Here is a 23,447-nt window from a genome sequence, read left to right as displayed (position 1 = left end):
TTTGAATCGGTGAATATGTTTTGGAGATAGGGGGGTCGCATTGGTTCTGCGGTAACGGGTGAGTTCAGTGGCTATAATCCCGGTGTAGGTGTGAGAGGGATGATTGGAATCAAAGGGTATGTTTGAAGAAGGTATTGTAACCGATCAATCCCTTGGTGAGGGTCCTATGGTCGAAACGAAGGGTGAGGTCAAGGAAAGGGTTGTGGATGGGGTTGCAATTGAAGGTGATCTTGAAATGACTGGGGTAAATTTTTAAGATATAGTGGATGACGTAGCGGAGGTGTGATGGATGGAGTTTGGAAATAATGAGTCCGTCGTATAGGTACCTACGAAAAATTGGATGGAACAGGTCGTGGAGATTTGGGATATCATATCTTCTTCAAATATGGCGAGGGTAAGGCCTGCAGTTTGGGCGGGGCTATAACTACCCATATCTAATCCATCTTTTTGAATAAACTGATTATCAGCAGAGGAGAAATAGCAGTGTTTTTGACAGAAGACGAAGAGATCAACAGCAAGGTTAAAGATTGGGTCCGAGATGGTGAGGATGTTTTAGTTGGTTCAAGTCATACACGACGTCCTCATTTCTTATGTTGGGATATAAAGATTAAAAATCAGAGGTAATAATTTGGATGTTGAATGGTGCACGGTGAGAATAGTATTACCGAGAGCGGTGGCCTAAAAAGTTACTGTGATCCAAGAATGAGCCGAAATGATATCTGCCTTCAAGTTTTGGTTCATGCTTAGCGTTGAAAGGTCCTAATCTGGGAGGTTTTGGAAGCGAGTTGAATAAAGGGATGTGGCAGTTTTCTTTAGTCCTGAGTTCTAAAGAAGCGACGTTTAATGGTTCTAGGGTTTCTCCATGTTTTTAAGTGATAGTATATCTATCACAGAGGGCCCTATCCAATATAGATTCCAAATTCAGGTTAATGGGTGGGTAAATGTTTTGTCCTAGTTGCCTAATAGATTCGTTAATATACCAATTGGTCGAATTCATGCAGAAACCTAAATTTTTATCTGAAATGGTAATTATGTCTTTCCTATTTGTTATCTCTCTAATATGGTTTAGTTGATAATTGGAAAATGTTGGTTTAATTTAGATTCCCTAAAATTTTCAAGTTATCCAAGGCATTCAGTCTGACATCCCAACATGTCTTGTGATATACAGCGCATGTGCTTTTGATATGACCAATTTGATTTTTTTAAAGTGGAAGCGGAGTGGGTTTCATGAATGGGTCTTGGTTTTCTAAGGTGTTCTCTATGAGGGTTAGTTTTTAAAAGTAAGCTAAGTGGACTTCGTTCTTTAATTTACTAGGGTATCGAAATTGTTGGGTGGGTATAAAGGAGGGGCCTAAACCTGAAATATCTGACATACTGGAATTCACAGTATGTGTCTGTAGAATTTAGAATTTTTTAAATCAAATTATGTTGTTTGGTGGTGAGGATGTCATGTATGTCTTGATAATATAGGTTGATAATTTTAGTAATGGTGTTGGTTGAGTCGGGATTCTTATATTTTTGAATTCTTTTATGGTGTTAAGTTTTCCACGAGCCGAATTCAGATTGTTAGTAAGGGTTGTAATGGAATGAAAATGGGAGGGGTCGATGGTTTCGAATAAATTATGTTCGTGGGTGATAGTGATGATTGGAGGTTCGGTGGTTTCGAAGGAATTCTGTTGGTGGGTGTGTTGTGTCTTTATTCACAAACAAAAATAAGCCACCAAACAGAAAACTCCGAGCACTTATAAGCAACGTAAAAGCACCAATTAGTAGACAATAGAAATGATCATTAGACGTGATTGGACTGACGTAATACACCACAGGGTGATAGTGATGTTGGAATAAACCAGGCCAGAAGTAGTGAGAGGAATTGCAGTAGGTCGGTATGTATAGAGTGGAGTAGTTTTTTAAAGGTTTTCTTATCGAAATTCGTGGAATCGGAAGGAAGATGGTAAAGTCGGGGTTGTCATTACTCCAGTAGTTAGGAAGTGTAGATGCGGGAGAGTCTGGGATTGGTCGTTTTGGTTAACCAATGAGAAGGGGGGTAGTTTTGGTATTGCAAATGCGGGTAAGGGTGTTGGTGGTGCTATTGCGCAGACTTTTGGGTGGGTGTAAGCTCCATGTAAAGTGACGATTTTAGAGGGCTAGGATAAGGGTTGGTGCATCAGTGTGATTGTCAAATGTATAATTCTGAATGTGTGGGTCTGTAATTTGATCAATTTTTATGTCAAGTTTCAGCGTATCAGAAGGTGCTTCGATCAAGAAGTGGTCGGCGAAGAAGTCTTCTTCTTTTATCTTCTCCAAGTATTCTCTATATTTTTTTTTCGATGAATTTTTGTCTGAATTGTACTTGCTTGGTCAATTATGGCGTGGAAAACAAGCGCCGTCTTTAGGTACGAAACGAGTTGTGAAGGTGTCTTGATGCAAAAAGAGTTCTTTATCGTTGCTGTGGATCATCTCTAGTATGAGGAGACTTGGGTGGTGGTACGTTGCGTCAGATTGCATGTAAGAATTATCATGGTTGTGCTGGTTGTAAAGGTTGAAAACTGGTGGTATAATTATGTAACTTAAGGTGGTATTCAGAAATGAAACAAACTAAAGAATCAACTGACAATAACATAGTGAAGGTAACTGACAATAAAGAGTATAATAGTGTTATCAGATTGGATGTTATATGATATCAGTTGGCCGCGTTAGTTCATCAAGCTAAGAATTATTCAGTCAAAGATCAGATCCAGAAGCGTGATCTGAGTTCATTCACAGTGATAAGCTGGGTCTGAGAGCCATATTATATTTTTAGGCGCTACGAAATAGTTTTGTCCAAAAATACTTATCAATTTGCATATTTTCATGTCAAAACAATGTTCAAAATTTTCCTGTTGCTGTCACATATGACCTGCACATTGACTGACATGAAACCTTTACGGTTTCTAAATATCTCCGCCTGGTGATACAACCGGAATGTGTGTACAATCAATTGCCCCCACGACTCCCGGAAAGCCATTGATTTTGAAGAAGCCTTCTTTGAGCTTCCGAGCATCTTCTTGGAAGTATTGGATGAAACTCGGCTTTTGAGTGGCGATTGCATTAGCGATTCGATGTATGGCTCCGCCTTGCTGTGTTACGCGAAACACCAATCAAATCACCATCTGATTGCTGTATATGCCCTTTCGCAAAAAAACGCAACGCCACAATAAATTGGAGCAGTGGGGGTAGACTCTGTCCCCGAACTGACAACGACTCATGATTTATCACCCTGAAGACGTCAATGGCGGAGTCCTTCGAAAATCGATAACGGCTTTTGAACTTTATTTCAGAATAGACTTCGAATGGGTTCATTACGTCTTTTAAATACTTTTGTGTAGCGCACGGACGTTCTGGTTCTTCATCAATTATTTCTAATATTTCGAGTGGGTCTTCAATTAAACGTGTTAATCGGCTTCGGTATTCCATTTTAGATAGCCATGTTCTAGAGAAGGGAATATAGTATATCGCTGAAAAGTAACAGTTGGAGCTCATGAGGAAAGTTACTGTTAATCAGGTATCAGTTGAAAATCACGGGTGGTACCTCGAAAGTAGCATTCATCAGCTGCTCAATAATTCCGAGCTGGGATATTACGGGAAAGCTCAGTAACCCAGTCGCAAAATAAACTGTCAAGCACGAATTCAGGGTATATTCGAATGTGCTTATATTGTTATAAGTACAACATTATGATCTTACTAATCTATACTTCATTTTCGGGCCCTAAATGACCTGGCTAACATGATGTTGAAAAAAATCCAGATTTCAAGTACAGAAACCCATGTAATGCTTTGAAAACCGCTTGTGTGGTAACTGGTAAAAATGGCTTGTAACTGGTAAGTGAGCGAAATTAGGGACGACACAGACGCGTTGCCATGACAAGATCAGCCACGCGTGTCAGGTGGAAGGCGAAAATAATCTGGCAACACAATCCCGGAAAATGACGTCTGGAAATCGATACTTAAAGGGGCACTGCGCTCTAAAATGATGTGGTCTCAAATTGAAGGTAAAAAGGAACAAAAATTTTTGGCCGCAGCCATTTCCTTCAGAACGCCACCGTAATCGAGCTGCAATTTATTGAAATTTCTATAAGACCAGCTGCCGCTGCTGCTTAACCCGTTACATGGCACGATATCTTCACCGTCGCACTTGCTCGACGCGATTAGGCAGTCACGCAGAGAACGAATTTTAGATAGTTGTCAGTCGATGTTATGAAGGAAATGTGTCTAAGTTTCGTTCTCTGCGTGACTGCCTTATCGCATCGAGCAAGTGCGACGATGAAGACATCGTGCCATGTAACGGGTTAAGCAGTCGCGGCAGCTGGTCTTGTAGAAATTTCAATAAATTGTAGCTCCATTACGGTGGCGTTCTGAAGGAAATGGCTGCAACCAAAAATTTTTGTTCATTTTTACCTTCAATTTGAGACCACATCATTTTTAGGGCCGAGCCCAATTCCTCTGCTGAGCAGCGATTCTCTACTCAAGCAACAGACTCAGTGCTCAGCTCACGCCAAAAAGTATACTCACACTCAAATCCGTTCAGATCGGCACTCAATTCCAAGTCAGCGCACCACCAGACTTAAGTGTCAATTTTCACGGTCGCGCAGCCAACCGTAGACCGTAACCTTAGCGACTCCCGCCGCTAGTTATCCGAGATACACAAAATCCTATAAAACCACTGCCGGGTGAAGTCGCGGCATTGCATTTTGTTTCCTGACCCTAAAATGGATTTTTATACGCAGGATCAACGTATATGTACTCTGTAAAATTCATGCTTATCATAATCAAACTTGCTGAGCATGTCCAAGATAAAGTTCTATATAGAGTGTAGACATTAGTTTTGTGTAATGGGTGCTTTTTGTGACAGATACAAAAATGGCCACAAACGATTTCGAAAAAAGCGTCAAAAGGGAGCCTAACTTTCTTCCGAGAGAAAAAGCTCTTCTTTTGGAGCTGATCAAGCAAAATCCTATTGTCGAAAATAAAAAAACAGACAAGGTCTGTGCAGCGGCCAAAGACCGCGCATGGGAGCTTTTGGCTCTTGAGTTTAATGCTGTCGGCATCAGCTGCCAGAGAACGGTCAAATGCTTGAAAAAGCGATGGCAAAATATGAAAGACCGTTCTAAGGCTGATGCCGCGCAGCTAAAGAAAGAGCGCCGAAAGACTGGAGGAGGGATGATTGATGTTAATATGGACCCCCTTAGTGAGGGAGTGGCATGTATGTTTTGAATTCCAGGATGTGTGGGGCAGATTGAAATGAAAATTTGTTTTATAGCAGTCGTCCCGGGTCAAATCCACGACCTAGGCAATCCCTTCGACGACGATGGCCAAACGTCTTGTGAGTTATCGGAAATGATACATCTGATATAGTAATGAATTTTCAAATGTCATTGTCTAATTAATAGACGTAGTGCTCCACTCGGAGACGGGCGAGGAAGGGGATAACGATGAACATTATCATCATGTAATGCACCCCGACATGAACCTCAGCTCCAGCTCCAGTTGCCGTGGTGAGTTAATACTTCTGATGCGCAGTCCAACGAACTTTAATTTTTTTTATTTAGACAAGCGTACGTACGGTACCGAATTTGAGTTGTCAAAGACTCAATACCTACAGGAAAAAATGAAGGAAGCAAAGTGGCTGAAAGAACTGAGAATGAGAGAAAGCAAAATGATGGAGGAGGAGAGTGAACTGAGAAAAGAAGAACTTAGGCTAAAAATAGTATACTTCAAATTGAAAATTGAAAAATTACAAGACTCCTAAAATATGTCTACTTCAATAATGTGCTAATAATCGTACATAACGGATAAATTGAAGGCAGCAGAATTGAGTGGAGATAGATTAGGCACTGGGTGGAGGAGCAGATTGAGTTGCGAGAGAGAGAGATGGATCGAAAGATAGAAGAAATATCGAAGTGTAGAGATAGAACTCGTATTCATAATTTAATGCACGATTTTCATTTTTGCTCACGAGCGCCGCCATTATGGTCAAGGGATGGCGGTCGGAGAATCTTGCTTCATGCGGACAGAGGGCAGTTTCGGAGTTGGTTTCGCTATTTATCTCCGTGGGTTGTCGATATGATGCAGTTCAGGGTATCGATGCTAAATTAAGATAAATAGCATGTTTATTATTAGCATGGAATCTTTATTTTAGCGAAAAACAGCCGATTTCAGCCGTTTTACGCGATTTTTCGGTACTGGTTTGTGACAACTCACCTGAAGTCAAGAACATCATGGCATATCAGCTTGGCTTCTAAGATTTAATGTATGTGTAAAATGGCTGGTCATAACGGATATATTTACGTAATTTATATTAGTGATTTTATTCCTGTAATACAGTTTTATGTTTAATATGGACAGGTTGATTTCTTGTAAAGAGCTTTTACGATAAACAATCTATTATTATACGGTATTGCCTGTGAGATAACAGACATGAATGCAGATGCGGGATCGTGGACTGTGACAGGAAGATCACATTATCATTGTTGTGTTCCAAAATGCAACAATGACTCGAGAAAGACCATTAATTTATCTTTTCATAGGTTTCCCGTGAAAGAAGAAATTAGGAAAAAATGGATACAAAGAATTAGACGTGAAATCGGGCCGAATTTCAAAGTGAGTAAATTACCTGAAGTGTTTCAATCCGATTATACTCTCTCCTGTTCTGTCGTGATAATGTTGCTATTGACTTTTCTCTAGATAACTGGAAATACACGTGTTTGTGGGCAGCATTTCAATGAAGAGGATTATAGACTGAAGTCTGGCGGACGTCACTATTTGAAGATGGGAGCTGTTCCTGGGATATTCAAGTGGACGAAGTCAACACCACCAGCAAGAAGGGTGTTGCACAGGCATCAGATGTGAGGTCAATGTATACTGACATGATATGGTGCTACAAATTACTTTCATTTCTTAACAGTGACCGGTACACAGTAGATAGGTCTTTTATGTGTGAGAGATTCCAATATTATTCAAAACTATTTCACGAACTCGGCACATATATCAATGGGGTGGAAGGGAGAGTAACCTATCACTACATAATACTGCCTTGCTAACAATATGTAGAGTTTAGTGCAGCTAAAATACTACTTGCACTACTCATTTTCAGAAAAAAGATGCAATGTGTGCTTGGCCATTCTGGAATCGCGTAAAAGTATTTCTGGTTATTATGATAAGTACAGCAAAATCCCGAGCTCAATAACTGCCATTTTTAGTTGATCGTATAGATACAGTAACTATGAATGTTTTCATTTCTGTCACATGCATGTTATTAATGCATCTAAATGTATTTGTAGTGGACATCACACTCCAGAAGAAATTCCTGGGCCAAGTACCATCAACCATCAGAGTCCATATCGACAACAGCCATTGCTGGATCACACGTACTGTGAAGAAGATTTGCCCCTCTTCGAAAAGTTATCCAAAGCAAAGGAAAAAATTCAGGATTTAAGTGAAGAACTGGAAAAGCTAAGTTTGTGCACATTTGGCATTGAACGATTCAAGGCATCCGATGATATGTTTCGTTATTATTCTGGATTTTCAAGTTATGGTGTGTTTTTGAAGTTTTTTGACATAATCTCATCAACAGCTGCAACTGTTCCACTTTGGTCAGCTGTTAAAGATGATGTCAGAAGTGGTAAGCTGATGAATTTCAATGCAAAGGCAAATTCAAGAACCCTGCCATTGCAAGACGAACTGTTTTTATTTCTTTGTCGGATTCACCAAGGCTTTGGAGTGAAAGACCTTGGTGTTCGATTCAACTTGTCCACTGCATCTGTTAGCAGGTTATCGATAACTTGGGCAAATTTTTTATATTTTACTCTTGGCAGCTTGCCGATTTGGGCAAGTAGAGAGAAAATTAGAGAACATATGCCCCAGTCCTTCAGATTCGGAAATTATGGTAGCACACGTGTTATAATAGACTGCTGTGAAGTACGAGTGCAGGTACCATCATCCTTGCTTCTTCAGAGTGAACTTTTTTCTTACTATAAGAACTATGTAACTTGTAAATGCTTGATTGGTATTGCTCCACATGGCCCTGTCATTTTTGTTAGTTCGCTTTATTCTGGAAGCATTTCAGACAAGGAGATATGTAAACGGTCTGGCCTATTTGATCTACTTGAACCTGGTGATTCGGTGATGGCTGACAAAGGATTTAATATTGAAAAACTTTTGCAGGACCGAAACATTGGATTGAACATGCCACCTATAAATACCGAAGGACGGTTTTCAGAAGGACAGGTTCATCGAACGCAGGAAATTGCCTCGCTGAGAGTCCACGTAGAACGTGCTATTCGGAGAGTTAAAGAAAATCAGCTTTTCAGCCGTCCCCTTCCACTCACTCTTTTCGGTACTGCGAATCAGTTGTGGTGTGTGGCATGTCTTCTCACCAACTTTAGGGGCCCTTTGTTTTGAAATTTTCCTTGCATGTTTTAAAGAACTATTGGAACTCATTAATTGCAAATTTGATCGCAGGGTCTATAAGAAACGTCATTACATGTATGACGGTTCAATGACGATGCGTACAGTAACAAATCCTCTACCTTGTCTACAACAAAGGGAGGATACAATACTGAGTAGTCGCTATGTATACACAAGTCTCATTCACTGCTTTAGATCGATAATCCTCTCATTTCCTATCTATTCAATAAACAACAAATAGCATTCAACAGTCGTGTGCGGTATTGTATATTGACAAATTATTAGATATATCGACAAATTGTCCGCCATTTGCTAGGAACTAGCCAGTTATGCAAAGCTTTCCGGGACACAACTGGGAGTGAGCGGCTTGGTGGATGTGACCACCATGGAGAACAAAGTTTAAACCCGGTGAAAATGAAAGATCTCCGGGGTCGCCATGACCCTTTCATATCCAGCAAATGGGCTAGGTGTCAGTGACAGTTCTCACTTTCGAGACCATCAGATTTCGAAATAGCCTTGTCCATCATTGAAGGTCCGTGGCGTAGTGGTTGGTTGATGACGCACATCTGCACCTGGAACATAAAATACTGCAGCACAAATTTGTGTTTTGACAATATCAAGCATTGACCGCAGCGAGAGGCAAAAAAAATTGGAAATAAAATGCTTCCAGCTTCGAGAATATTTCTTTGAATAAATTCTCATCAGCATGAATACGGTTTATATAAACCCTTTTTGAAGGTGTGTAAACCACGAAATCACACCATGCCAGTCCTGTAACAGCTAGTTGGCCCATGACCTGATAAAAGTAATTGTCATTCTCTTTGAGAAAATAGTGGCCATGTGCTCTCTGCATGTAAGATAAATTACTAATTTCCTTCGTTGGGCATTTAATTTCAACCAAGCCATACATATCATCTGCAAAATTGTCAATCACTTTTCTATCAGGACTGCAAGCAAGCCACGGGTAGGTTGGTGAAATAACTAGACCACAGGGCGAACATGTGACATCTGAATGTTCCATATATGCTTGCGCAGCTTCACTCTCTAACTCTAGACCCCGTTTCATTGCACTTGTCATGACATGCTTTGACTTAAGAAGGTCACTGGATAGTTTGTCATGATCACCTCGTCTTTTGCATATGCGTCCAAAGTTGGACGCGGTTAGTCTAAATTTTCGGAGGCGGTGCCACAAGTCAGAGGCACTTTGCAGTCTAGTATCCTTCTCGACCATGTTAGCATCAAACGGGGTGACTTTAAGCGATAAGTGCAGGATTTCTTGCTTGAGAGAAGGGAGAGGAAGGTCGAGATTATCGTGCAAATTGGATATTGGTAACTTAGGAAAATATTCTGAAATATCAATGGCGGATGGAGGTTGTTGGTATGAGAGGATGCTACCTTTAGGAACATTACCAAATCTGGAAGGGACAAGGGGGATATCAATAGAAGGGTTTGGCAAAATGGTGAGAAGTTGGGGAAAGTAGGGAGAAAAATTTGACTCAGAAAAATCTTGCCACGGGCTTACGTCACATGCTTTATGCAATGTGCTGTGGATTGCGGAAGCAGACTGAGAAATGGGATTTTTAACAACTACTTCTTGGATCGGTGGAAAAATAAACCCATCCTGACGAGGCCTGTGCCATCCCAGCAAACACATAATTGCCTATGGCTATCCAAGCAGTGTCCGAGTGTCCCAGTGTCCGGTTGGACAGACGTGGGCTAATACGTGGCTATCCACATTCGAAAATGTGCGGTTCGGATATCCTAGGACATACATACAGAAAAACATTTCGGATAGTCCACTAAAAGTCCTAATTCAATTTTCAATGGATATCATAATCTAACAGTGTGCGGATATTTCCATGTTGTATCAGCTAAAAAGTCAACCACTCAAGTTCTTGCTGATAAGGGCACATATTTCATCCTTTCAAAATATTTCTCGAGTACAGTTCGAAAGAAAATCGCACATTTACACACCGATATTCGGGATAGTCCACTGAAAGTGCGAATCAGAATTCCAATGGATATCATATTCAGACAGTGTGAGGATAGCTCCATTTTGTTTCAGCTATAAAGTCAATCTCTCATTAACTCCCGACGCTGATATGCACAAATTGCACATATTTCAGTATTTCAAAATATTTCAAGAGAATTTCAAGGAAAATCGTCACTGGACGTGATTCTTCATAGCGACGTCACGTAACCGGATTATGCTTGCTGGCATTGAACGGTCAATATTCACTATCGAGCCTACTTTTCAAGCTTTTAAACTTTGTCATTTCTGTGTCCTTTTAGCTGTCGTGTTACTGTTTGTTCCTGCGGTTAACATTCGCAATTCCGAAAGATGTTACGAACTTTTTGCGTGCGTCATGCCGTGAGATGTTTAGCGTTTTTCACTTGAATGCACTCAGTGGGTCGGCAGAAATGGCGACTGCGCACAGTGAATCTGACTTGATCGCCATATAATTGACAAGGATGATATGCTGGTATATTGAATAGTTAATGGTATACTCTATTATCGACTTCGATAATGGTACATTCTCTTTCGTACTTTTATTTCGAGCATGTAATAAACTTTACAATTTTTGTACCGCATAATGTTTTACCGATGTTAGCCCGCTTAATACCACTCAACGATTGACGAGCTTTCCTAGTGCGTCGCGCGGCGCCATGCGTGAAGTGAATGAGATCATTAGCCTTTTTCATCGATATGCGCAGTGGCGGATTGCGCAGCGAGCCCAGTTCACGTGATTCAAATTTTCGTCTGGGAAGTTTGAACTGTGATTCTGTGAAGTGAATTGCTGTCAGCGGCGAGAAGCATTTTCGACATTTGCTGTGTGCCACTTGGCTCGGTGATTACTTAACCATAACCACTCGTTGTGGCAGTGTAGTCAGTCATGATACGGTCAGAAGTCAGAAGTGGCGTATGTGCAGAACAAAAATGCGCTTGGTTATTGAATCCCTATAGTAAAGAGCTATGACGGATGTTCGGCAGGCCTATTATTGTTTAGAGTTGATACTGTTATAGTACGTCCTTTTATTGTAACCAAACCTGATTTCTTGATCAACATAAGGTAAGAGTTACTGTTTTGTGATTTATGACTGGAAGTGGAGTGGAAGGTAACATTTGACAGGATTTGACTGACCGCAAGAAGCTATCAGAATTTCTGAATTAGACCCGTAACTCAAATTGAGTGATAGACCTCCCTACTCAAGAGTCGTGGTTGCTGGTATTTCAATCATGATATTAATGCTTGGCTTCCAAATTGTATTATTGAAGTACCGATATTCAATTCTACCCAGCCCTATATCTATATATATGGTTACCGTATGAGTACTATATTGCAATATACTAACTTGGATAGCTCGGCATCGGATGCGGGGAAAGAACGATGGATACGAAGATCTACCAAATATGATTCCGATTCAAGGTCTGATTCGGGTGGTCACGAAAAGATTCAAAGAAAACGCACATGTTCCACTGATACCAGTGATACGGATCTTGCTGAAGCTCAAGCAAAACAGTTCGAAAAGAAATCTCAGCACCTTGAAAAGAAGTGAAGGAGGCAATCTGCCAGTAATGTCATGATTTTACTGACAGTGCATCACCAATTCACCAAATGCAGGTTAGAGCTTAATTCCTCCATGTGGTATCAAAACAGCAAGAAATCTGCAGTTATGACCGTTTGATTTGTAAAAAGATTATTTAACTCTTATATATAGTCTAAAGCTGAGCTGAATATATAGAGTAGAACTGAGTACCGTATGTAAGTTATGAATTATTTGAAATTTTTTATGCTCATGCAATGATGACTGTAGAAACTTCCAATTTGATAACTCAACGGTAATGCTAGAGCTGGCAACCAGAACGCACAATTTAATTACACGGGTCTCAATCGAGAGTTACTTTCGCACTGACTCCGATAAGACAAATGAAAATCTGGTCCGGGCACTGGAACGCCCTCAAAGGGCCAAAGTCGGTATTGTTCCTATCAATGGTATCGTCGGTAGACAATGACCGTTCAATGTCTCTTACTGATTATGACATCATTGAGCACCTTGGCGAAGTCGTGTGCCGTGTTCCCCGTGATTCTCAGAGTATAGCGCGCCGTATCAATCGCTGTAACGCGAATAAGTGGTAATGTAAATAGTTTGTGTATTTTGCGTCGTCGCGCATTCAAAAATTTGGATAAATACAAATTATAGCACAAAAGCCTACACATATATCGTAGAATTTACTATCAACGCGTATTTCTTAGTACGCAACAGGCCGATCTACGAAACAGTTTGTTCCATTCGGTACAGCGGTTCATGAATTTCATTGTAATATAGATTCAGCACGTCTTCGCCAAGGCGCTCAATGATGTCACAATCAGTTCGAGACATTTGATTTGTCATTGTCTACTGCCGCTAAAGCAATGGCGATTTCGGACTTCGAAGGCAATTTTTGGGGGGTTTTAGTGCCCGGACCAGATTTTAATTTATATTTTCTGAATCAGTGCGAAAGTAGCTTTATATTGAGACCTGTTTTATTAAATTTTGCGCTCTGTTCGCCAGCTATAAGATTACCATTATTTGACTGCGTTTAATCAACCCATGCCTGTTATTGTGTGTTTGAGGTGCCACTGACTGTTATTTATCTGTTCAGATACGTTGTCTCAGCAAGTAGCCCATCCTAGAGAGAGTCGTCTAGGTTCATTCTGCTGGGAATTTCCTACTGGAAATGGTGAGTATATAGTATATTAATTTGATTAGCGCGGAGTTTTCCCATAGAGTGGCAACTGATAAAGTTGAGCAGAACTGGGAAGAAAGCTTTTTGTGCACTGAGTTTATGCAAGACACTATATATCGTAGGTTGAACTAGTTTGTCGTCTCTACGAATTGTTTACTATAATCTTCCTGTTAAGGTGCTTGTTGCAATATTCCTACGACTGTTCCGGAAAAGGACTACGAGATTGCAGTCAGATCTATGTTGCGCCATGCACCATCCAAAAACAGAAATCAGCAATACGAGGTAGATGCAATATTGATTGTCTAAATATATCGCGCAGAGGGGATAATGGTTATATTGCGTAATCATAGGCGCCGACTTTTATTTCTACATAGGGTGACCAGATGAAACAAGGGAGGGGTTTGAAATTTCTTTAAGTTTACCAAGTCAGCATCATTTATTACGGTTAAGTACATGTATCCTCTGATGTTTCAGTATTAGCGCTAATCAATTATGTTCGTTCGCGTCTGTTCGTGGCCAATTGCGCAGATTCAGGTTTATTCAATTTGACGCTGTCAGTCTTAAACCAGTACAACATAACAATCAAATGAGTAGAGATACCACGCAAATCATATGATGCCTGTAGCAGACGCTATAGTTTAGGCCAGCGATGTTATCACATGCGCCAGTCCTGCTGTAGACTCGATGACTCAGGCTGGTAACGATATCAGGCATAGCCTGGCGCACATGATATTTCATGCCAGCGATTATAGCATGCAGGCGTGCATGCGGACGCGTTGAATCAAACCAGCGACGATAGCTCATATCAGATGTCAATGACCCAATATTGCACACAAATGATTCTCGCTAATTTGCAGTACGCAGCACCGATGATACGAATTATCAAATTGACATTTCGAAAGGACGGTATTTAGAGTTTTAAGTGGGGAACTCCATGGCTATGCGCGTAGGGTTTTTAATACTAATGACACACTGTTTAATATCAGTCCAGAGCCTACGTAGGCCCCGATCAGCCAGTCGAATTTGATCGCGAAATGGTGTTATATTTATCCATGTGTTGTTGCAGCAAGAGCAATATGGCCGCATACCGCGACCTTATCAATAGAAATACAAACCTAATGGTTTGAAATTCGATCTGCGATATGGTTGAGCTCGAGTCCGTCCAGCAATGAAGCTTATTGTATTGGAAAATAAATGGTTCCCATTCAAACTAATCGAATAAATTCAGAATTTACGCCACAGAAAACCTTGTGTTGCATCACTATTTGACAACGTAATTCAACGCCATGCACTGCACAATGCGCAGTATTATCAACGAATCAAACACCAACAGGTGACATCGAGGGAATACGAGTGTATAAACCAGACAAGAATTAGTACCCTACAGATGATAGCAAACGAGAAAGCACGCATCCGAGGCTTACGATACGAATATTGTAGGCCTTGCCTGGCGCATCTAATCCGTAATTCCCAAAATTGAATTCAGCACAATTGGTTGGAACCTAGTCTAACAACACGACAATTGCATGTCGAAAACCCGGATTACAATTTATTGGGGCGTTTCAAGCATTAGTTTGTCGCCGCCTAGGAAGCTGCGTATTCAATTATTTGCTCGTGAATCGGTTAATGGTAAATAGTTGGCATTTACGCGATATCACGGACTCGCTCATTGACAGCGCTGATGTCGTATTGAAATGACCAGACAATAGAGACATACGAAAATTTGAAATCGCAGACGGCGGGCGTTTCAGCATATTGTATGGAGTGCCCCCCCGTAACTCGGCGCCCATGACCATACTCATATATTTACCCGTTGTTTTACCTACGTGTCAGTTTTTTTTTTCGTTTTCGTGGTCGTTAATTTTAGTGTGAAAAGTAGTTTATTTGCAAAGTATATCACCATTACTTGAACGTGTCTATTAGCTATTTCAATGAAGTCTACTAATTTCCAGCTAATCCGTGTCATATCTTTTACTCGTCAACTGGCGATGTTTTCATCCAAACTCTACCATAGGCCCCTGTAAAGATGGAAATGAGTGGAAAAAAGCATCCCTACATCTTAGGCATTTTTGATCATGTCGGAGTGGTGAAATTTCCCACCGTAAAGACTATTATTTGGAAAATGATGGAATCTTCGAATTGGATGACCTCAGCATCTACTGGTTGAAATGAGTCAAATTTGTTGTGCAAGGTATTTTAGGTAACCTAATGATTTGCCAGTTGAGCCAATCAAATTTGAAAAAAGTTTTTTTTGAGCACCCTTAGTGTCCACTGTTCTATAATGGTCATAAATTTTAATATTCATGATTTGTACGTTAATGCATAGTATGCTGTACTTGTCAGTGTTTGAATGTATTTTGCAAGGCTTTCGGAGTTGGTAGCATTTTGAAGGATTGTTTCATGTTCGCTTGTAATGATTTTCTTGCTAATTATTTTAGGACAAGAATGCAGAACAAGTCCATATCCTGTCTCAGCCTTAAGCAGACGATGACGAAGAAGAGGATGCTGTATAAAGTCATTCCCCTCCTACCAACTTTTGACCTCGTTGCAAGTTAAACCTGTATGAAGATTGAAGATATTTCCAGCTAGAGAGATTGTTGATTGCAAGTGTGCATTGCTTGCTGTGGAATTTTTTACAAGTTACAGTTGAATTTGCTGATTATTATTTTCATCTGCTCTAGACGATCAAAAAGGGGTGAAAGTTAGTCATCCTTGCTGCTCAAGTAAAGGTGGATGTAAAATTGTGACTACTTGAGTACTTTCCAAAAGTAGAACGAGTCGCACACTTGCAGGTTACTGCAGCTGGTAGAGGCCGCTTTCAAAATTGCAGGATGTACCATCGCGAAAAATATATAATGGCACTCCAATTATAGTGCGATTTCTAAATTGCATTCACTATTACTACATTATAGGGGCTATCTAACTGTTTATGTCTTAGAAAGGTAAGTAGAAGTAGTCACAAAAACATGCTGTGAAAGTAGAAAAAACTTGAGTAGAAGTGCTTTGTTTGTTATACTGCATCTTGAACAATGTGTGACAGATCTGCACATAGAGGATGTCGGAACGACCGATTGACCAGACGAGTAAAACATCCTATTTTTCTTGTATATCTATTCGTATTACCTCTTCACCTTGAATAGTTGCCATCTTAAATGTTAATGTCAGGTCTTTCCCTAATGTGCATGATTTTTACTGTCATTGAAGAACTTCAACCTGCCACTTTTTGAATTTTTTTACCGTCTCATTTCTAATGTATTCTCATATTGTGAACGTAATTTTTCAACTTGATTTGACAGTTGTTGCTTTGACTCGATGCTGACTTCTTTTACTTCACTGCAATTTTTAATGTATCACTATGTCTTCTTGCATAATGATTTTCAAAACTTGCCAACCTCTGTATTTCTGATACATTTGTGTATGCGCAATTGTACATGTGTAATGCGGTGCGTGTCTTCTAATTGCTTCGCCAGGTAATTGCTTCGACCTATCATAATTTTTCAACACTTGCCCATGTGTCGTATTCTGTAATCCTATCGGTGTGAACTGTGCATGCTTCTTTACCTTGATTGATTGACAGTTGTTGCTTTGACTCAATGCTGTGCTGTGCTTCACTTTGCTGCAGTTTTTATTATTGCCTATAATGATTTTCAAAACTTGCCAACCTCTGGTATTTCTGATATAGTTGTGTATGTGTAATGCGGTGCGTGTCTTGTTTTCATTCTCATTGACGAAATTCAAGGTAATTGCTTCGAATTTTCTTTAATTTTTCAACACTAGCCCATGTGTGGTATTCTTCCCAGTGTACATACTTCGTAGTCATCTTATTTTTTGCCTGATTGATCGACTGCTTGTGATATTTTCAAGTCCACCTGCATCTTTATGGCATCTCTTTAACTTGAGTGAATGATTGATTTTGACGTGATTTACAGCAGTTGTTAATTTTACTTGTTGATGCTTTTTATTGTTGAAAATTTGATAATATAAGCTTTTTGCCTCAAAATCAATCTTGTGTCAGTATATTTCTGCGTCGCCTAACCTGTGGTATAAGGGAATATGCAGGTCCAGGAGCTAGCTATAGCTAGCTAGTGTTCAGAGGGTTGATCAGTGGATAGTCTATGGATATCAGTCTCAACCAGACTTTGTCCCTACAGTGGCCAGGAAATGACTTGATTGGATGATAAATGGACGACCACTGGATAACACCAAGATTCGACATTCTCGGTGCGACCGGATGACACTAGGATGAATCTGGGCCAAATGACAAGTTATCCGACGGATATCCGTTTGCCGTAATGTGTTTGCTGGGATGACTGTGGCTGTGATGTGCAGCTCTTCGTTTTTGGGACCTTAGGGCATTTGAGGGTTGAAAAATGAGCAACTTGATAAAGTAACGCAAAAATATGGTTGCAACATCCTTCACCAGCAGGACATGTACAAGAACTATTTAAAATTTTTCGACCTGGTTCTCGATTGATGGTTAATTTCAAGCTGTGAAGAGGGCTGTTTCTGGACATAGTATGATAGCTCTTCGCCTGCACGTAGAACATTGCTGTGTCATGGCATGCTGAAAACATATAATTCGATAAATATTCTAATAAAAATTATTGAATTTAGAATTGCACACCAGACCGCCTGCAAAGTACTATCGCTCAACACTGTGCCGATACCGACATGCTCAAACTTATCACCCAATATGGAAATGGTGTCTAATGCACACAAAAGATACAACTCACAGAACACCGGTGTGATGCTGGGAACTGTCTTGGCACACCAAATACATCACGCCTAAAGTACCGGGATACCGGCCGGTTCCCCTCATCACTGATGATACTTGCAAAGTCATTACGTCTAATTCTGAAAGCCAGTTAGGAGCCTATAATTTGAGTGCTTGAATAAATCTATCAAGGACCTCTGCTAGTCAAAATTACTACGGTACAAACCTCTAAAATCTCTTATGTAAGATTCTGCGAATAATTTATAACCTTTGTCTTTGTTATTTCCACTACCCCTCGACTCGCTCGCAATCCTGTCTACATCGGCAAAACTGAACTCTGGTAGACCCGTCAGCAACTCAGAAAATACAAGCTCCATACTCTAGATTACCGTGTAAATACTAAATAGTTCCTGTTACTAGTGACATCGGAAGACAATGTTTGCAGCAGTTCAGAGGAAAAATACAGTCCCACGTCAAGGCTTCTCAAACAGCTATCATGAAGAAGTAGGGTCTGGATTTCGCTAGCAATGACATAAAATTACATATCAGTAGTGTTGCAATAACCAACAACTCATGCATTCGCAGTAACGAGTCGCCATAAAGGAAAAACAACGCCAATATATCTGCACACAATGGTAGCCTTATGGAGGCAAAATTACGACCGCCATCCCTTGATAGAGGGCGCTAGAGCGTGAGAATCGTCCATTATACGGTCACGCTCGAATCATCGCGATGGAAGCGAGAGAAATCGCTCGCACATGTCATTCTTCTAGGCGGTGGCCGTGCGGTGAGCCTGATTGGAATCTCCGTCCTTTTTTTGAAATAAATCCTGCGTGATAGAAGCTTTTTTCGCGTGACAGAGTCAACTTTGCTGCGTGACAAGCAAGGTTACTGACTTCAAATGACTGAGTTAAGCCAGTGACAGGAGATCAGATGCTAATGGTTAGCAACTGGTAAGGTGCAAGTACTTTAACAACAGACAGTAATCAACAGATCCTGGCTTGAGAATTAGGTCAAAACATTATATACCACATACTAACTGGAATATAGCATTTGGGGTGACTGAGAACATTGACTTTTTTCAAAAAAAATTTTTTTTTTTTTTCAATGAAATCAACGACCCGTGACGGCGTGACCGCGTGCAACTGGCGACCAAGCCGGCGTGATCCTGCGTGCCTTGGACACCGATTCCATACTGGGCGGTGAGCAGCTTGGGTGATTGGAGTGTGTGGAAGGAAGTCATTTCACCGACGGGTAAATTTTATGTTTTCTTGTACGTCGCTCCATTATGTTCAGCATTGCAATAAAGACCTGTTATATTTTGAAAAGTCCTTGCCAAAACAATCTAGTTAACTTCATATCATCGCCAATATTTTAACTTCATCATCGTCGCTTCTTCGATATAGATTCACGATTTTTTGTGTCACCCCTGCACAGGGGCCATGCTAATCTTCTTTGATACGGACATTTCGTTGGAGGTCGATAACGTTGAAATATTGATGTCTACAGAAAGCATAAAACTTCCCCATTTGCACTCAACAACTGTGATATGTGACTAACATATGTGACCATAAGCCAGCACTCGTTTAAAGAGAGATATCGTTTTCTTTTTCGCTTGCACCATCGAGATGCTTCGACGATGGAGATGTGATACGGCCCCGTTTTTTTCTCCATGCTATACGTGATTGCAGGATAGCCGCGTCGCGTACCGGTACCAGTTTTCGAGTCCTCGGTCTGACCCGGCCGGGGATCAAACCCACGACCTACCGATCGAGAAGTCGGACGCATAACCATTGTACTATCTCACTCGGTTATGCAGCATATTCTTTCGAGCAAACTTCTCGAAACAGATTTCAGTTTATGTTGAACACATCTTATATTTATCAGGGTTTGCGCGATATGTGGATACCAGGTACATCGACCATGAGTGCAGTGCGTACACAATAAGGTATGTCATGGTTTTATTCCAATTATTACTACATCGTTGTTGATTTCCGTCATAGCAGTCTTGTGTATAAGAAAGTAGGCGTTTCTTTGATGGCATGCAGCCAGACATAGAACAATGTTTACCATGATCACCAATGTTTCTCGTCTACCATAACATCCCTAATCCGAAAGGGGAAAATAATTAGACGCCTAGAAATTCTGACATTTTCAGAGGCATCTATTGGTGATTATGGTTAACTATGGAAGAAGCGCCAGAAAGTGGACCAGATGGAACCAGAATGTATCTCACAATAAACTTGATGTGCAACTCCCTGTTATTGCGAGTTATTCACTTACTACATGTTCTCGTGCTAGTAACGTTACAACTTGATCAATAATATATTTGTTGAATCAAATGAACGGAATAAATAAGGCAATATAGAACAGAATTAACTGATTGAAATAAAGGAAATATGAAAACAAATATATCTATGTGAATGCTGTGCTACAGCTCACAGTTGTGCAATGAAGCCCTGCCTCACTGCCCTCCCAGAAGCTGTATCGCCAGTGTTCAAATGTAAATATGGGGTTTCAATTTCCAAATTTTCTTCTTCTAGGAACTGATTCCTTGTTAATGCTGCATTATGGAGGCAAGCAATGGCGATGATGATCGTCAACGAATTGTCGAGTCTCGTTCGTAATGGGATGCTGAGGGCCAGGAATTTGCGCTTTAGCACCCCGAAGCAGTGCTCCACGCGCGACCTTGTTGCTATATGCATTTTGTTGTAGCGCTTTTCCTGGCGAGTTGTTGGATTGATCAATGGTGTCATTAAGTACGGCAGGCAGGCATAGCCGTTATCACCCAGTAGGACACCATCGATCAACCCACTCTCAAAGTCGTCCTTGATGGCACTGTTGTTGAAAATCCGGGAGTCGTGAGTAGAACCAGGCCACCGGGCAACAATGTTCAAAATTTTCCTGTTGCTGTCACATATGACCTGCACATTGACTGACATGAAACCTTTACGGTTTCTAAATATCTCCGCTTCATCTCCGCCTGGTGATATAACCGGAATGTGTGTACAATCAATTGCCCCCACGACTCCCGGAAAGCCATTGATTTTGAAGAAGCCTTCTTTCAGCTTCCGAGCATCTTCTTGGAAGTATTGGATGAAACTCGGCTTTTGAGTGGCGATTGCATTAGCGATTCGATGTATGCTCCTCCTTGCTGTGTTACGCGAAACACCGATCAAATCACCATCTGATTTCTGTATATGCCCTTTCGCAAAAAAACGCAACGCCACAATAAATTGGAGCAGTGGGGGTAGACTCTGTCCCCGAACTGACAACGACTCGTGATTTATCACCTTGAAGACGTCAATGGCGGAGTCCTTTGAAAATCGATAACGGCTTTTGAACTTTATTTCAGAATAGACTTCGAATGGGTTCATTACATCTTTTAGATACTTTTGTGTAGCGCATGGACGTTCTGGTTCTTCATGAATTATTTCTAATATTTCGAGTGGGTCTTCAATTAAACGTGTTAATCGGTTTCGGTATTCCATTTTAGATAGCCACGTTCTAGAGAAGGGAAAATAGTATATCGCTGAAAAGTAACAGTTGAGCTCATGAGGAAAGTTACTGTTAATCAGGTATCAGTTAAAATCACGGGTGGTATCTCGAAAGTAGCATTCAAGCTGCTCAATAATTCCGCACTGGGATACTACGGGAAAGCCCAGTCACAAAATAAACTGCCAAGCACGAATTCAGGGTATATTCGAATGTGCTTATAACCAAACACTTAACTAACAATATAACTACGACATGATCTTACTAATCTATACTTAATTTTCGGGCCTAAAGTGACCTGGCTAACATGATGTTGAAAAAATCCAGATTTCAAGTACAGAAACGCATGTAATGCTTGAAAAACCGCTTGTGTGGTAACTGGTAAAAGTGGCTTGTAACTGGTAAGGGAGCGAAATTAGGGACGACACAGACGCGTTGCCATGACAAGATCAGCCACGCGTGTCAGGTGGAAGGCGAAAATAATCTGGCAACACAATCCCGGAAAATGACGTCTGGAAATCGATACTTAACTGAGCAGAGAGAATTGGCGCACACTCAACGCTGAGTACCGATCGGTTTTTAGTTAAGTGCTGATTGGCGTTTAAGCACTACTTTGTTGAGGAGAAGAATTGGGCTCGGCCCTTAGAGCGCAGTGCCCCTTTAACTGAGCAGAGAGAATTGGCGCACACTCAACGCTGAGTACCGATCGGTTTTTAGTTAAGTGTTAATTGGCGTTTAAGCACTTCTTAGTTGAGGAGAAGAATTGGGCTCGGCCCTTATATATTCCTATTGGGTCATCTTCAAAGAGTGTGGATCAGCTGATGCTATTCATTGCATTGAGATAAATCAGCGAGAACTGTGTCTACTCTAGTTTGTAGGTCAGTGACGAAATAATGCCGACAGCGTCGTGTTGTCATGACAAAATCGTTCACGCGTGTCCGGTCGAAGTCGAAAAAAATCTGGCAACGCTATCTCGGAAAACGACGTCTGGAAATCGATACTTAACTGAGCAGAGAGAATTGGCGCGCACTCAACGCTGAGTACCAATCGATTTTTAGTTGAGTGGAGATTCGCATTTAAGCAGTACTTAGTTGAGGAGAAGAATTGGGCTCCACCCTAACACTGATTGTCGATTTTCGATTGAATCCAGCGTGTCGACCGTTTCATCATTGTAGTTGCTTTTGTGTATAGCGCGACAGTAAAATCTGTAACTTACTTTCAATGTTGCATTCATTGCAGGGAAATCGCAACTTAATTGCATACCTAGAATGATAGACGCCATTTGTCCTTAGCAGTATAGCCTTATAACTTCCCGTCAATAACATATACCAGTGGTCGGGAACCTTTTTCGGCCGAAGAGCCATTTTAGCCCTATATTTTCCATTTCAACTCTTAAAGAGCCATACATGTCCATTAGGGTTGTTCAAAATTTGGAAAATGTTTGGAATTATGCGTGCCCATCGATTATTCTGTAGATTATTGTTAAAAAACAATAATGGGCTTGAAAGAAGCTCCCTGGAAAGCCGCTAACATTTGTCTAAATGCGTTTGAAAGTCGTCGTTGAAGAGTGGGCGGGCAACCGACAGCGGAGGCGGGCAATCATGAAATCACGGTTCTTGATTGGGTAATCGGCTAAGCTTCACTGATTACTGCAACAGCTGACTCAGATTCAGGAGCCTCGCTTTACTAATTTGAAAGTCTGTTTTGCTGAGGTAGGTCTGTTAGTAGCGGTTGTGGTTCTGTACAAGCGCGTTGTGGGCTGATGAGTCATTAGTAGTACTGTAACACGTGTTCTTTGAATGCTTCAGAGTCGATATCAGTAGTTTATGATTTGGAGCAACAATAGTGCAGTCATGGCAGAGGCAAAACGGCGAAAGATTGCACACATGCCGCAGCGAAGAACAGGATCCAAATCTGAGCAGTACTTGGTCGGATATACTTGCGATTACATCTGTGGCTCGAGATTACCTACTATACGAGAAGTAATGAGTTTCTTGCTGCATCTGAAAGAGCATTGTCCTCAGTCAACCCCTACTCATGAACTATGTACTGTGCTGGTGGATGATG

At 40.9% G+C, this 23,447-nt stretch overlaps 2 protein-coding genes and 2 long non-coding RNA genes across 5 annotated transcripts; all 4 read left to right on the top strand.

Moving 5' to 3' along the window:
• Nucleotides 1-5,252: 5,252 nt before the first annotated feature.
• LOC145436606 (uncharacterized) lies at nt 5,253-5,804 on the top strand. 2 transcript variants are annotated; one of them, XM_080313997.1, is made up of 3 exons: nt 5,253-5,359; nt 5,427-5,531; nt 5,586-5,804. In XM_080313997.1, exons 1-3 carry the CDS (start codon nt 5,278-5,280, stop codon nt 5,783-5,785), a joined length of 387 nt encoding a protein of 128 aa, XP_080170123.1. In that variant the 5' UTR covers nt 5,253-5,277; the 3' UTR covers nt 5,786-5,804. The 2 variants fall into 2 exon arrangements, with proteins under 2 accessions (XP_080170123.1, XP_080170122.1); XM_080313996.1 differs by having other exon boundaries at nt 5,427-5,804.
• Nucleotides 5,805-5,973: 169 nt separating this feature from the next.
• Nucleotides 5,974-10,061, top strand: LOC145436583 (uncharacterized). Its single transcript, XM_080313962.1, has 3 exons — nt 5,974-6,636; nt 6,721-6,881; nt 7,317-10,061. Exons 1-3 carry the CDS (start codon nt 6,454-6,456, stop codon nt 8,434-8,436), a joined length of 1,464 nt encoding a protein of 487 aa, XP_080170088.1. The 5' UTR covers nt 5,974-6,453; the 3' UTR covers nt 8,437-10,061.
• Nucleotides 10,062-11,181: 1,120 nt separating this feature from the next.
• Nucleotides 11,182-17,175, top strand: LOC145436622 (uncharacterized). The gene is made up of 4 exons (XR_013914352.1): nt 11,182-12,065; nt 13,088-13,165; nt 13,347-13,453; nt 15,610-17,175. It is a non-coding gene; the product is annotated as an uncharacterized LOC145436622 (long non-coding RNA).
• A 1,909-nt stretch (nt 17,176-19,084) lies between these two features.
• On the top strand, nt 19,085-20,255 carry LOC145436626 (uncharacterized). The gene is made up of 3 exons (XR_013914356.1): nt 19,085-19,139; nt 19,773-19,833; nt 20,044-20,255. It is a non-coding gene; the product is annotated as an uncharacterized LOC145436626 (long non-coding RNA).
• Nucleotides 20,256-23,447: the final 3,192 nt, after the last annotated feature.

Source organism: Botryllus schlosseri, chromosome 3 (assembly GCF_051294905.1).
Source record: "Botryllus schlosseri isolate E-star chromosome 3, Bs_hap1, whole genome shotgun sequence".
NCBI classification, from domain to species: Eukaryota; Metazoa; Chordata; class Ascidiacea; order Stolidobranchia; family Styelidae; genus Botryllus; species Botryllus schlosseri.
Note: the sequence above shows the minus strand (reverse complement) of the source record. Positions and strands in the feature narration are given on the sequence as shown.